Source organism: Phodopus roborovskii, unplaced genomic scaffold (assembly GCF_943737965.1).
Source record: "Phodopus roborovskii unplaced genomic scaffold, PHOROB, whole genome shotgun sequence".
Taxonomy (NCBI): Eukaryota; Metazoa; Chordata; class Mammalia; order Rodentia; family Cricetidae; genus Phodopus; species Phodopus roborovskii.
The window spans coordinates 9,725,305-9,740,500 of record NW_026126413.1 but is presented as its reverse complement, the minus strand read 5'-3'; the positions used below and the strand labels follow the sequence as shown (position 1 = coordinate 9,740,500).

General features: G+C 39.0%; 1 protein-coding gene across 1 annotated transcript in view; it reads right to left on the bottom strand.

The window, feature by feature from the left end:
• Positions 1 to 15,196, bottom strand: part of Ankrd31 (ankyrin repeat domain 31) — a 98,129-nt gene that overhangs the window by 12,350 nt on the left and 70,583 nt on the right. Inside the window, exons 22-25 of the mRNA XM_051182919.1 lie at positions 13,502 to 13,598; positions 11,379 to 12,384; positions 5,274 to 5,414; positions 1,250 to 1,349 (exon numbers count right to left, since the gene is read on the bottom strand). Of these exons, the coding sequence (XP_051038876.1) occupies positions 1,250 to 1,349; positions 5,274 to 5,414; positions 11,379 to 12,384; positions 13,502 to 13,598 (1,344 nt within the window). The remainder of the gene's footprint in view (positions 1 to 1,249; positions 1,350 to 5,273; positions 5,415 to 11,378; positions 12,385 to 13,501; positions 13,599 to 15,196) is intronic.

Genomic DNA, 15,196 nt, shown 5'->3' with positions numbered 1-15,196 from the left:
TAGGAAAGAGAAGCAGTTTCACTTATGGAGCCCTATTTTAAGAAAAATGATACCATGGAGTCCTGGGTAGGGCAACAGAAACTCTGTTTGGTTCTCGACCTTATTCATTGAAACATCATCATTTTCTACTGTGCAGCACCCCTCTGCCTAGACTGGTTCTAACAGGTCTGATACAGGGACATTGGGATAAAAAGGGGTGTTGCAGCAGAGGAGGGAAACATAATTTTGGTTATATCTGACTTTCAGGATTGTATTTTGTTTCTTTACAATCAAGTCAAGGTATTACACTCATTTGTGAGACTGCATCTTCTTTGGTTTTCTCAGGATATTACTATCTCCATTCCATACAGAATATTAGCTTAATTATCGAAGATTCATTTTAGTGCAAGTTTTCAGAAAACATGTGAACAGAACAAACCTGGGAAGGAAAAGTACTCTTTCATGTGCTGACAGTTTAAGAAAACCACTCAGATTTTAGAATAGTCTCAGAGAAAGAAATTAATTATAAAAGATTATATCATCTAAAAAATTTCATAGAAGCAACTGTGGCTAGGACAAGAAACTAACAGATTATTACTGGGGATGCAGAGAACTTAGGGCCTTTGGTCATTTCTGTGGGGATGCAAAATGGCTCTGATAATGTGGAAACAGTCTGGCTACTTTTCAGGAAGAAAACCCAGAGTTACTATATAATATACCAATTTTCCTCACTATCTCGCCACAAGAACATAAGACAGGTACCCAAACAACTAAATGTGTATGCCTATTTATCAACAGCATCATTCACACATCTCTGAAGTGGAAACATCTCAGAAGCTCAAATGATGAATGAATACATTGTGGCATATTCATTAAATAGAGTATGTCCATCCATGAGAGGGAACAAAGTACAACCACATATGGATAATATTGTGCTGTATAAAAGCTAGACACAGAGGCCACAGTGCATTATTCCAAGTATCTAACATTTGGGATAACACATCCATTCATAGAAAGCAACTCCTAGGGACAGGGGGATGTAGAGGATGGGTGTAACTGCTAAATAGAAACAGGACTCTTTGGCGACCACAAAAGCATTTTGACACGGTACAGAGGTAGTGATTTTACACACTGTGAATATATTAAGTACCATTGGGTTTTTATGCTAAAATGATATGAATTTCAACAAATTGGGGAAAAAGTAGTAATTTTCCAGTAGGCTTGGATACGCCCGTCCCACAACTATAAGATAGGTATTGGCTGCATATACCTGGGAGGCAAGGCTGCTGCTGTTGAGGAGTGCTCTGAGGTTCTGGAGGGACAGGCACTTCATACACATACTTCAGAAGCTCCTTTCCAAGATATGTTACCTGTAAGTAAACAAAATGAAATTTTAAAATCATATATTCTACAAGAGGCAAATACATGTATTTCCTGAAAAAAAAAGTGATTTTGTGAACAATTTATTGTTTCATAATTCCATAGGTCAGAGCCATGTCTAGCCTGACATCTTTATTTTTATAAAAATATTTGTTGGAGTAAAGTAAGCATTCAGCTACTTAACATCTGTGGCTGCTTTGGGACCAGTAGAGAATCAAGTTCTTGTAGCAGAAATCATGTATCAGTGAAGCCTGAACTATAATTTACTATCTGGCCCGTATAGTCCTATGCTATGTAGTGAGAGCCTGTCTCAACAAACAACCAAACAGCACCCCAAAATGAAAACAACCAGAAAATACACTGAATTAAAAATATATTTAAAAAATATGTCATTCATTTTCTAGATTTTAAATAAACTAGATCTTGCAGTTCATTAAGATCTCTGACAGGACAGAGTGACAGACAGGACTTAGTGGGGACAGAACATAATGAGCACTGACTTGTGTATTTCTGAGATTCAATGGTTGATTTATCTTTAATAAAGACTTGCATAACTCTATTAATAAATTAATAAAAGCCAACCTTGTACAGCCAACCTCAGCAGGTCCTTATTAGACCAAAACAAAATATGTTTCACTACAATATAAATGCCACAAAACAGATTTCTAAATTTTACTTTTTTATTCTATGTGCATGAGTCCTTTGCCTGCTTGCATGTATGGCATCACTTTTGTGCTCATGTCCTTGGAGGTCAGAGGGCATTGGGTCTTCTAGACCTGGAGTTACAGACAGTTGTGAGTGTTAGGACGAGGGTAGTATTACCATAAATGAGAAAGGCATTTTTTCTTATGAAAGCCAGTCATTTTTACTGCACATGATAGACTGCAAGGTCTTGCGAGTGCAGAGCAATGTGTTTCCACCGAAAGGAACATGGATCTCTTTTGTGTTATTGCTGTAAGTGTAGAAAATGATGTATGGAGCATCAGAAGACTAAGTTTTGGGCCTAACTCTGGTATTTGTTAGCCATGAGGCAATCTGGGTCACTTAATATCGTAAAACTCTATATTTATATTCATAAACAGGCAAAACAGTTAATCTAGCTGCCTCATGAAGTTTTTGTACAAAGTACATAAATCTTAGATCTCTATGTCAGAAGGCTAGCCATCTAACACTCCATAGTTTAGACATAAGAAGAATGAAATTGAAGAAGTATCAACAACTTAACCTAAGTCAAAGATTCTCATTCCAGTCAACACACCAAAAATCAGATGGACAGCTTAAAAATATATTCCTCCTGGGCTAGTGAGATGGGTCATTGGTAAAGGCTCTTGTGTAAGCCTGGAAACCTATGTTTGATCCCCAAAGACTACATAAAGCTGGAAGGGGAGAATTAATTCCTTAAAGCTGTCACTGATTCCCATGTTCTGTGGCAAATGTCCTTCCTCTAATACCACTTCCTGGTCCCCGCAAAGGGTAAAAGGATATCAGATCAGAAGCTATGGAGCTGGGGTTCAGTAGCTGCTGCCAGGTTTTATTTTTTGCTTGTTTTTTTTTTTTTTTTTTTTTTTTTTTTTTTTGAGACAAGGTCTAGCTATATAGCTCTACTTGCCCTGGAACTTTTGGCCTTGAATTAACAGAGAGACCCACTTGCCTCTGCCTCCCAAGTGCTAAGGTTAAAGATGTGAGCAACCACACCTGGCCACTGCTAGTTTTTAAAGTGATTTTAATGTATGGCTGTTGTAAAAACTGCTGCTCTGATCGCACTAGTAGCTAAGAGACGGCAGGAGCATCAAGAAACATCGATGAAATCCAGTGGGAGAAAGCATCAGGACTCCCCTGGCAAAGCTGTGCAGCAGATCCCCTCTGTGTGAGAGGTACGAATCAACTGTGCCTAGTTGGCTCTGTCACACAGCTGGATGAAGAGCAATCTTAGTTTCCTGGTATTTGTATTGGCCAACTAAACATCCCTGGCTGCGTATGTCACCATTGTCAGGACTAGTCAGCAGAAATACACTCAACTGCCAACACAGAAAAAGTCCCTTGCGTGCAGAAGTGACTGTGACTTTTGGAGTTCCTCTAGAGCCTGAAGAAGCAGGTACATTTTTTTTTTTTTTTTTTGTGGTAAACTTTTATAAAGATTGTAAAAAAACAAAACAAACAAACAGACAAACAAACAGACTAACCCCATGAAGTCATGTTTCTTAGCCTCGAGCTTTTACTAAAAGTGCATGAGTGCCCTGTAGGAAGTGCTAAAGCCTGCTTTGTTTGTCTCTTAACAATCTTCACGGTCACCCAAGGCTGTTCACGGTCTGCATATCATCTCACACCAAGGACTGCCCTATTTTTAGTGCATTTGCTTCACTGTCACTCAGTGCTAACCCTCAGGGCTAGCCGATGCGGCTGAGGAGGAACTGCCAGAATCAAGACTGTGTATCAATGAGGCACTGGTGCAGCACAAGAGCTGTGTGTCACAGTCAGCTATCCAAAGGCAGGGAAGGCAGTCGTTCCAACAGAGGGAGAGAGAGGAGAGTGAGTCCTCACTGGGCACACTGTAACGCCAGCACGCTGAAATCAAAAGACCGAACGAAGCCAAGCAATGTGCCAGACGCACGACAGGAGGAAAGACTCTGTGTCAGCAAGAGTGTAATCTATCGTAATTTTAAAATGTTATAAAGAAAGGGATTATTAAGATGCTACTTGCTAACATCTGTAATGAATCACATATCCATGAAAAGGATTTGACAAAAGGACTGAAGATGAACTAAAAGTAGATACCGCGATGATTGCTGAGGGTGGGGAGGATGGGTAAGAATAACCCTTTGGTGGAGAGCTGAGGGGAAGGCGTGGCAGACAGACCAGAAGAGTGTAGAGTTGGGGGTGTAGTAGGAGCTAGGAGGTAGGCAAAGCTAGGCTGGACAAAAATGAGAAGCTGTTCCCTGTTAATTTGTGCTTCGGGGCTTACTGAAGTTGGTAGTGGAGTATAGGAGTATCATCCATTCTTTGAAATGATAATGGTAGTGTCTTAGTTAGGGTTTCTACTGTTGTGATGGCCCAAAAACAAGTTAGAGAGAAAAGGGTTTATAAGGCTTACACTTCCATGTTACTGTTCATCATCCAAGGAAGTCAAGACAGGAACTCAAGCAGGGCAGGAACCTGGAGGCAGGAGCTGATGCACAGGCCATGGAGGGTGCTACTTACCAGCTTGCTTCCCATGGTTTGCACAGCCTGCTTTCTTATAGAACTCAGGACCACTAACCTAGGGGTGGCACCACTCACCAAGGGCTGGGCCCTCCCCCATTGGTCATTAATTAAGAAAACATGCTATAGGCCTGCCCACAAGTAGATCTTATGGAGGCATTATCTTGATTGAGATTCCCTCCTTTCAGATGACTTTAGCTTATGTGGAGTTGCAGGAGTGAATTAGTAGCAGGACACTAAGTCTTAGAGGTGTCAGTGAAAACGAGAACAGTAGTTCTTTGAGGGGTTTGAAGATAGTATCATATTCAAAAGTGAAAATGTAATGTATGTCTGTAAGCCTTAGGGTTCTTGCCCATTCCCTCTGTTCTTAGGGGAAAGTTTTGACTTTATTTTGTTACACTAATGATAACTCAGCTACTTCACGATCCCGATTTCCTGCATGGATTTAAAAAACTGAAGTTTCTTGGGAGAAAAAAAGAAGTGCATAGTTGTTTCTTAGAGTAGATAAAAAAGCAAGAAGGGGGTGCAGTCAACTGTGCCCCATGCCCTTGGGGATTCTGGCAAATAGGTCTGTAGGAAGGAGATGCAGCACATCACAGTAGACATATGCAGGGTACAAACCAAATCAGTAAACTTTCAGACTTCTTTTACAGATGTTTGAAAGCAAACAAAAAAAATTCTATTTCATTATGAAGTTAAATTAAAAAATAACTCACCTTACTCCAAGCATAATTCCAGGTCACATAATTGCCACCTCCCAGAAGATCCTTGAGCCAGGCAACTGGGTTCTGGTAAATCTGCCCATTTTCTACCTTAAGTTTACCACTCAATAAAATACTGGCCTTGTGGGTAGTCTCCTGAAGTGAAAAAACAAAAATTAAGATAACAATTGCTGAACTGTGTAAACTTTTTGTTTCTGGTCATGATGAAACAGGAGAGGTCAGATTTACTCTAACACCTGATTTCCTCTGCCCCAAACAAAAACCCAACAAAATATACAAAACAGTGGTTTGTAAAATGCCAAGTGTCAGCAAAACAATGTCCACTGAACACTGAGAAGTTATAGGTTTGAAGAGAAAACTGAATCTAGAGAAATGTCCAAGACCTACAAGACTGACCCCAACCAGCAATATGAACAACAATGGAAAGGCTACCATAAATGCCCTTCCCTGATAATGAGATTGATGACTACCTTATCCACCATCATAGAGCCCTCATCTAGTAGCTGATGGGAAACAGAAGCAGCCACCCACAGCTAAACACTGAGCCGAACTGGAATCCAGATGCAGAGAGGGAGGACAAGACCAGGCTACAGAAACCCACAGAAACAGCTGACCTGAACAAGGGGGAGCTAATGGATCCCCAGAATGATAGCTAGGAAACAAGCATTGGACTGACTCAGACCCCCCTGAACATGGGTCTCAGAAGACCTGGGCAGTTTAAGGGACCTCTGACAGTGGAACCAGGATGTATCCCTGGTTCATAAAAGGACATTGGGAGCACATTCCCCATGGAGGGATACTCCCTTAACCTAGAGGCAGGAGGGAGAACCTAGTCCCTACTCCAAATGACTTGACAGATTTTGTTGATACCTCCTAGAAGGCATCACCTTCCTTGTGGAGTGTGTGTGTGTGTGTGTGTATGTGTGTGTGTGTGTGTGTGTGTGTGTGTATGTGTGTGTGTGTGTGTGTGTTGGGGGAATGGGATGGGAGGGTGGTCGGGGGTGTGGGAGGGAGGGAGAGAGAAAGGGAACTGGGATGATATGTGGATGATTTGTAAAATAAGAAAAAAGATGTATTTGCCACTATAAATATAATAGTAATACTAAAAAAGAAAAATCTCAATCTGATGGGTTAACCTTTAAGATACTTGAAAAAGAAACAAAGGAGAATGAAACAAGTAATTCTAAAAAAGGTAACAAACTATTAGAGTAAAAACAAAGTAGACAATAAAAAAGCATTTGCCTAAAAGCAATAAAAAAGGTTTTTAAAAAATATGGACAAGACTGACAAACCTTTAAGCTAGATGACTAAGAAAATCAAGTGAGACAACTCAAATCCTGGGCAAAAGAGGAGATACTAATATTGATATTACAGAAATAAAAAGTTATAAGGGAATACTATTAATAATTATACACTGATAAATTAGATTAGCAAATTCCTTGAAATAAATGAACTGCCAAAACTGACTCAAGAAGGAACAGATAGTCTAAAAATACCCTGACAAACAAATTAGTAACAAAACATTACTCACAAAGAAAAGTCCAGATACAAATGGCTTTACTGCTTAATACTGTGAAAAAGTTAAAGACTTCACAAACTTCCACAACTCAGGAGAGAGGAGCATTTGTGAACTCATTCTATGAGGCCAGTGTTGCTCTGACACCAAAATCCTAACAGGCCAGCACTCTAGTGCATTCGGGTACAGAAAATCTTTAACATATGCTGGCAAGTCAAATTCAACAACACAGGAAAGAATCGTACACCAAAACCAAGTGGAATTTATGTCTGGAATGCAAGCATTAACATCCAAAAGTCAATCAATGCTAGATACCATACTGTGTGGTGTATCTAGACAAGAAGGTGTGCCTCCAGGAACTGACTGATAATTATTGTATCTTGGGTTAGGTTTAGTACCTAAATAGCCATTCCTTGTCCATCTCTATGTCAGAACCAAGATCCTGTGACTAATAGATAAAAACCTTTAAAAATCTTTTAACTAAGCAGATCACTAGTTTCCACCAGCCCCAAAACTGAGATGGTATCTTGTGCTTATAGAAAATCTTCCCCCATCTTGCTGTGCCCGCCTCTCTGATGTACCTACAAATGTATTTTAAACTTGCCTTGGTTTGTGGCTTTCTTGTTCTGTAAAATGTCACAAAACTGCTTCCATGTTGCAATATGGAATTTGGGTAAGCTAAATATGTGTTCCAGAGTCATGGTCACTCAAAATGGCTCCAGAATAAACTGTGTCTTCTCCCCTTTAAGATGACAGCTGTGGTTTTTGTTTGTTTTCTTGCATTGCAATATCAATAGAACAAAAATAACCCTCTGGATCCCGCCCATTAAATTCATATAGAGCATTAAACAAAATCCAACTCCCTTTCCTGATAAAACATTCAACGAACTATGAGTAAAAGAGAAGTTTTTCAGGCTGGTTAAAAAATATCCTTGAAGAATCTAGAGCTAACACATTCTTAATAGTGAAACAATTTAGGGAACAGATGTCTGTCTGCTCTTACTCCTTCATTTCTACCCAATTTGGTCCTTGCAGTCAGAAACAAATTAAAAAAAAAAAAAAAAAGGAAAAAATCTTTTGTTACCAAATCATATAATATTTCAATATCCAAATGTCAATTTGTTCAAACTAGCAGTAAGCAACAGAAAGTGAAATTTTAAAAACTGGATAACTGAAGTTATGAAATATTAGTGTGTGCGTGGGGGAGGGAGGTAGACATTTAATCCCAGCACTTGGGAGGCAGAAGCAGGAGGATCTCTCTGAGTTTGAGGCCACAGTGAGTTCCAAGACAGTTACACAGAGGAACTCTGTCTCAAAAAACCAAACCAATAAATAAATGAATTAATAAAAAATATTTATAGACAAATTTAATTAAAGATTAGAAATACCTGAAAAGTGAGTTACCCCTACACTGCTGAGAAAAATCAAAGACCAAAGCAAATGGGTGGGTGTATTCCATTCATGGGCTCAACAAGACAATATTGCGCAGATGCCATTTCCTTCCCCACTAACTCACATATTTAATGAGTTATTAGAGAAGTAACAGCTTTTTTTTGTAGTAGGAACTGACAAACTCATCCTAAATTTCATATGTGACTTAAAATAGCCAAATATGCTGGTAAAAGAATACAATCAGAAGACTAAAATTAATCAAGGTAGTTTAATAATAATATGAAGGTAGACAAATAAATACTGAAACAATAGGAAGCCCAGGAATAGACACACAGGTGAGCAGCTGATCTTTTAAAGGTGGTATATTACATTCTTTAAGAAATGTAATTTATGAAGCCACAAGGTCATATGCAGTCACTGTGAAGACATCTACGTACCACCACCACATCCACACAGCTGCAACTACTTAATAAACTTACTAATTTTGCCTTAAAGAAAAATTGTCAGAATTCTACAAAAAAAACCCTTGTCATTTTAAGTCAGTCAAATCACTTTTTTTCCACTTTCATTTGGAACACAGATGTTTTAAAAAATTGTAATTAAAATACAATTACATCATTTCCTTCCTCCAACCCCTCCCCTTTCCTTCCCTCCGCTGGCTTCCATGTTTCCTCTCCTTATTCCCTCTCAAATTTATGGCTTCTTTTTTCTTACATACATGAGTGTGATGGATAATTTTCATTGACAAATTGATGACAACTGGAATCAACTAAAACCCTAGATGCTGGGCATGCCTATGTGGGATTTTCTTAATTTTACTAAGATCAAAACTCTTACAAACTCATTCTAATTAAATTATTCTTTGATTACAAATAATTGGAGGTGCAAAGAGCCACTTCTGGTGGCAGCCCACGTGAAGGATGTGGAAGAAGGAAGCTTTACTTTTTGCCCACTTGCCTTCACTCTAACTGGCAAATCTGTCTCCTCTGCTGCTGTGGCAAGTAGCTGTGGCAAGTATTAAAGCCAACTTCTTCAGGACTCTAATGTAGAGTGGAAACCAGAAGTTCTCCAGGAATCCTCCAGGACTCCAGTACCAGACGAGGACTGCTGAGGCACTGAGTTTCATGGATTGAACAACTAACTACTGGATTCTTGGCCTTTCTATTATGAGGCAGCCATTGCTGAACTATCTGGATTTGACCTGAAAGCCTCCTCACCGAGGACCAGAAGGTGTTATGAAAGCTGACAAGGGAGGGAAACAACCATTAGTCCTACCTGGCCGTGATGTCTAATGACTCATAAGAATGACCAACCCGAAAGATATTCCTAACGTGGCAGTTACCGCTTGACACTAACCAACAGCTATCTAATTGGACTAAGGTCCATGCCTGGTACTAGAAACCTAGCCAACCACTGAGGCCACTGAGGCCAAGGAGCAAAGAGGAGAACCTACTTGCACAAATAATTCTTAAACAGAACATGAAGAAACAATTTGAAAAATGGGAAATGGATCTGAACCAATACTTGAATCAAAATAAATAAATAAATAAATATATAAATATGGATGGCCAACAAACATGAAAAGATGTTCAACATCATTAACAGTGAACATGCAAATTAAAGCCATAATGATAAAGCAGAACACATACATACATGCCACCTAACACATAGCACTGTATGTTAGCAAGGCTAAGATTGAAGGAATGATCGTACTAAGTACTGGTGATGATGTGGAGCAACTAGAACCCACATGCACGAGTAGTGCATGCAGTCAGCCACTACCAACAACCCGAACAATTTCTTTAGAAGTTAAATGTACACCTATCTTAGGATTCAAGAAATCCATTCATGGTTATTTGCCCAAGAAAAATGCAAGTATATCTCAAACCAAAGCTGCATAACAAAATTCATAGCAACTTTATATGTAATAGTCACCAGCTAAAAACAACCTAAATGCCAATCATGTGAACTGATAAACTAATATCATGTGAAACAAACCACCGACAACCAATAAAAAAGGAACGAACAAAGATGGTCTCAAATAATAAGACTGAAAGAAAGGGGCCAGACAAAAAATAACATATAAAGTATAATTCCAATATGCAAAATTCTTACAAATGCATATCAGGAGCAGAGAACACAGCAGCAGTGGCCCGAGGACTGGTGGGAAAGAGAGAGAAAGCAGGCACGAGAAACTTCTGAAGCAGATGGGTTATTGTTTATGGACAGAATTTCAAAGGTAATGCACAAGTCAAATTTGTCAAATAATACACTTTGAGTACGTACAGTGCACTGTACAGAAATTATACCCCAATAAAGATGTTAAAATGACTACGAAAAACCCTGCTGAAGATTCTTTAAGCTGATCCAGGAACTACAACTGTCAAAATCTGAGGAAATAAAACTACTCTACTAAAATTGATGTGCTCTGTCACTATAAGGTAGGTACTGCTTAACAAATTGGTTAGTGGGCAAACTAGAATATTGAAGGAAAGGCGATGAAACCATTAATGTGAACATAGGCCTTTAACTGAAACTTTAACATTAAACTATTCTGTTCTTAACTTAGAGGTAAAACTTCTGAATTAGGAAAAGTCAAGTGTCCAGAAATGAGAAGAGTAGGAAACAGAGTCATTCAAGTTAAATTCCAATTAGGCTGGGCTAATTTCTAAAATATGAGTCCACAAGCAAAGGAGACTATTCAATGACTTGGTAATCTTGGCCACTCTCAATTCCTCTTTGAAAAAATTAGAATATATAAAATACTTTTAATAGGCATATCTAACAGAATCTTTTCTCATCATTCACTTTTATGCATGCTATTATATTTTTAATTGAGTTTCTTACTGAAACTTCAAGTCTGGTCTTAAACTGACCATCTATGGGAAATAAATCAACACATCCCTAAGGATGGCTTGGCAGTGTACTGGTAACTGTTGAACCTAGTTTAGAACTAATAACAGCTCCAATTTCCTATCATTGACTGACTGTAGTTGAGAACCAAAATATGCTTATGACTAAAATCTATCAGGGAAATTCCAGAATAAGGTATGGATTTTCTTCCTAAGAACACAGCGAGTATGTCCTTACATTTAGAAAACGCAGTCAAATCTGATTTCTTACATGTCTATACTATGCTACACCAACATTGCTTATAAAATCTGCAAGACTTTAGAGAGAAAAAAAAATACCTGTGTTTTGAATTCCAGAATGTCGTTTCCTGGATTAATTCTTCCAAGTGATATCAAATCTTTCAGCTGCACATTTTTCTTTTTAGCAGCTGTGCTGTGGTGGGAAGGCTTTTTAATGGGATGCTGATGGGCACACCCAGAGGAGGGGGAGGTCTGAAGGTCATTTGCATGTACAACAACAGAAGCTGTTTTAGGACATGGCTTTGTCTGCTGCATGGTATCAGTGTCTAAGACAGCAGTCACTAGATGAGCCAGTGGTTCCGATGCTCCCCCAGATGGTGGGTGGGAAGCTGTTTTCTTCTTTGATCTTGTTGGATAACGGGAAAGGTCCTGATTCTGAGGAATAGTTGGTAGGCAAGCATCATTTTGAGAAAATATACTTGTATCTTCTGAAATATTTACAGTGCCAGTCATTGAAGGAGAACTATCAAGTCTGTGGCCTTGGACTACAGTTTCTGTAAAAGCACTTTCTGCTTGTGAATTTCCTCCTTGAGGAATAAAAGCAACAGGCTGGGGTGGTAACTTAATTTTCTCAGTGCCAACTGAGTGTCTGGATTTCAATAACACATCCAAGACATGACCCTGGACATTTGCTTTAGAAATCACCTCATTTCCAGAGGATCCTCTTTTCATTACCTCTGCATCTAAACAAATGTTACTATTCTGGCTGTCCTTCTGTATTTCCACAGACAATGCTTTTGGTTCTACGCTTCTATTAACAGGACAAACAGAAGCGAGACTGACGGAAGAAAGTGAGCCTGAATGGGGCTGTACTGAGTGTTCCAGACTAGGAGACTCTTGGTTCTTCTTCTCACTGGAGATGTCCGAGCTAGATGAATGCTTCCTCAAACTAATACCAGAAAATGGTTTGGCATTCTTATAGTTCTGAATTTTCAGTCTTATCATTTTCTGTTTCTTTGCCACAACTAAAAGACTCTTTTGTCTTGTGGCCAAGTTAGCCAATTGTTCTCTCAGGGCCCCATGCTTAAATGACTCCATGGATACCCTATAAGAAAAAGAAAAACAGCATGTTCAATTAATGGTTCTGGAGAAGCTGAATGTCTGTATGCAGAAGAACAAAGCTAATTCCTCATCCCTCACTCTCACAAAAATCATCTGGAAATTTAAGAAAGACTGCAACAGAAAGCAAAACTCTGAAACTGCTAGAGAAAGGGCGGGAAGTACCCTACAACACACAGAAACAGGGAAGAGTTGCTTAAATAGGATCACAGTCCTTCAGAAAATATAGCCAACAATTGACAAAGGAGAGCTCATAAATTCTGAAACCTTCTGACCAACAAAGGAAACTGAGTAAGGGAAGAGGAATCCCACATAATAAGAGAAATAGTTGTCATCTACACACCCAACAGATGATTGACTCTACAATGTACAAGGAATAAATAGATCAAGGATCAAGAAAACAACCCAGTTTAAAAAGAATGTACTATGTTCTCTTTTGGAACCGAGAATTCTCAACAGGAGAAATACAAATGGCCAATAAACATTTCAAACAATGTCCAACATTATTAGCTACCAGGGAAATGGAAATTAAAATACCTTGAGATTCCATCTCACCCTGATCAGAATGACAATCTTCAAAAGTGACAACTAATCCAGAAGATTTGGGGAAAGAGGAATCCTTGTGCATTAATGTTGGGAGTGAAAATTGGTGCATACACTATGAGAATTAGTAAGGATCTTCCTCAAAAGCTAGAAGCTAGGAACAGAAATGATTCTGTCAGAGAACAGATTTAATAAGAGATTTTTAAAAAGAAATTCTTTGCCTAACTACTAATATCACCCAGCTGAGACTTCAGGAGGTTTCAGTCATTGCCAGCTTACTGTTCTTATCCAATGGTGAGGCCACACATCATGTATGTAGCAAAACAAAACTGTTCACTTCATGGTCAAGATGCAAAAGAGAGGAAGGAGGGGCTAGGGTTTCATCATACTCTTCCAGTGTTTGTCCTCCAACAACTGGAGAACTTCATCCTGGACCCCACCACCTTCCAACAGCACCAACCTTGAAACTAAGCTTTTAACACATGGGCCTTCGGGAAACATTCCAAATCTAAACTCTGGCATGATAATAATTTAAATGGGTAAGACCTTTTCCTACTCACCTGTATTTTTTAGCTAGATCATCCCTTTCTGTCTTCTGTTGAGCAAGTATATTATCCATAACTTCTTTTATCTCTAACATCCTTCGAATGTAATGTTCTGGAAACAACGGTGAGAAAATAAAAACACAGTTAATTGAAGAGTGGCAAATACTTAATCCGTTCACCCTGGTTTAGACCTATTGACATCTATTTTTTGAGGTTAGGTTTAAACTCATTATTCCCAACCCACTTTCTAATATCAGCGGCCTACATACTTAAATCAAAGCTTTTTTGATTATATCATCCGAATGAAATGCCCTGAGATATTCAGGTAAGAATACTGTACCAAGAAAGAACAGTCCATCTTAAATTCTAATTCTGCTACCCCACTGACTTATGTCCTAAGAGCTGGGATTCATCTTGTCTCTATTATCAGGTTTCTTTTCTTCTTGTCTCTCTTGTATGTGGTGGTGGTGTACATTTGTGATATATGCAGACAGACACTTGCACCATAATAGGCATATAGAGGCCAGACTGAGCAGCAAGCCGAGGTGTCTTACTGGCTTATTTTTGAGACATAGTCCCTTACTGAAACTGAAGCTTAGGACCCTCTCATTGAAAGTGCAGCTCACTATTTTGGCTAAAATGACTTAATATTTATTTTCCTTAAATAAAATGTTACCCACTGTAATTTGGAACTGTTGACATTGCTTTTCAAAAATATATCATTATCATAAAGCAAGGCATTCCCAAACAATCCTAGAGCAAACCACATACAATAAAAACACAGTAAGATATTCAGAATTTACAGAAACAAGTGGCACATGATATCAAATATATAATTTCATTATTTCTAGGACAAAGAACATGATCTCTGAAAAGAAAATGATAACCACTTCTATGGGAAGCAACTTTGTTTCTAGTCTCTGCAAAAACATGATGGTTTTTCCGCCTGGAAACATGGTTTAATTAAAGATAAAATTCCATCATTTTCCTTTTTATCTTTCAAGAATTCAATTTTTCTTCAATCCAAGTTTCAAAGATAATTCCACTAATCCTCTTCCTTCCTTCCTTCCTCCCTCCCTCCCTCCCTCCCTCCCTCCCTCCCTCCCTCCCTCCCTCGCTCTCTCCCTCCCTCCTTCCTTCCCTCCCTCCCTCCCTTCCTTCCTTCCTTTCTTTCTTAAGATCTTCTGTTGGGGACCATCATCATCCTCACTACCTCAGGCCTCTGAGATGGAAAATTACTGCCTCTTAAGAAGTAAGCAGAATGTTCAGCACAGCATTCCTAGAGACAGGCTTGTGGCTTTACAACCAGTTAAAGAATAGCTCAGGATAGTCCTCCTGTTGTAGCTTTACAGCCAGTTAAAGAATAGCTCAGGATATTCCTCCTGCTACAGTTTTACAGCCAGTTAAAGATTAGTTCAGGGCATTCCTTCTACTGACCCTTTCATCCTGCCTACTTGCAAACCCTGCTCACATCCTGCCTATTGTCCTATATAAGCCTCCTCTGAGAAAATAAAATTTGTCAGCTTGACCAGAATACTGTCTTTCTGTCCTTCTTCGTATCCCTCGTCCTTCATTTTTCCTTAGGTGTTCCCTGGTACATCACTGATTGTCCAGCGGGTCGGGGCAATCTTCCACACTAGAGCGTGGACCATGAAAGGGGATAAATGCATCTTAGATCTATGTTTTTGAGACATTACTTTGGTCACTGGC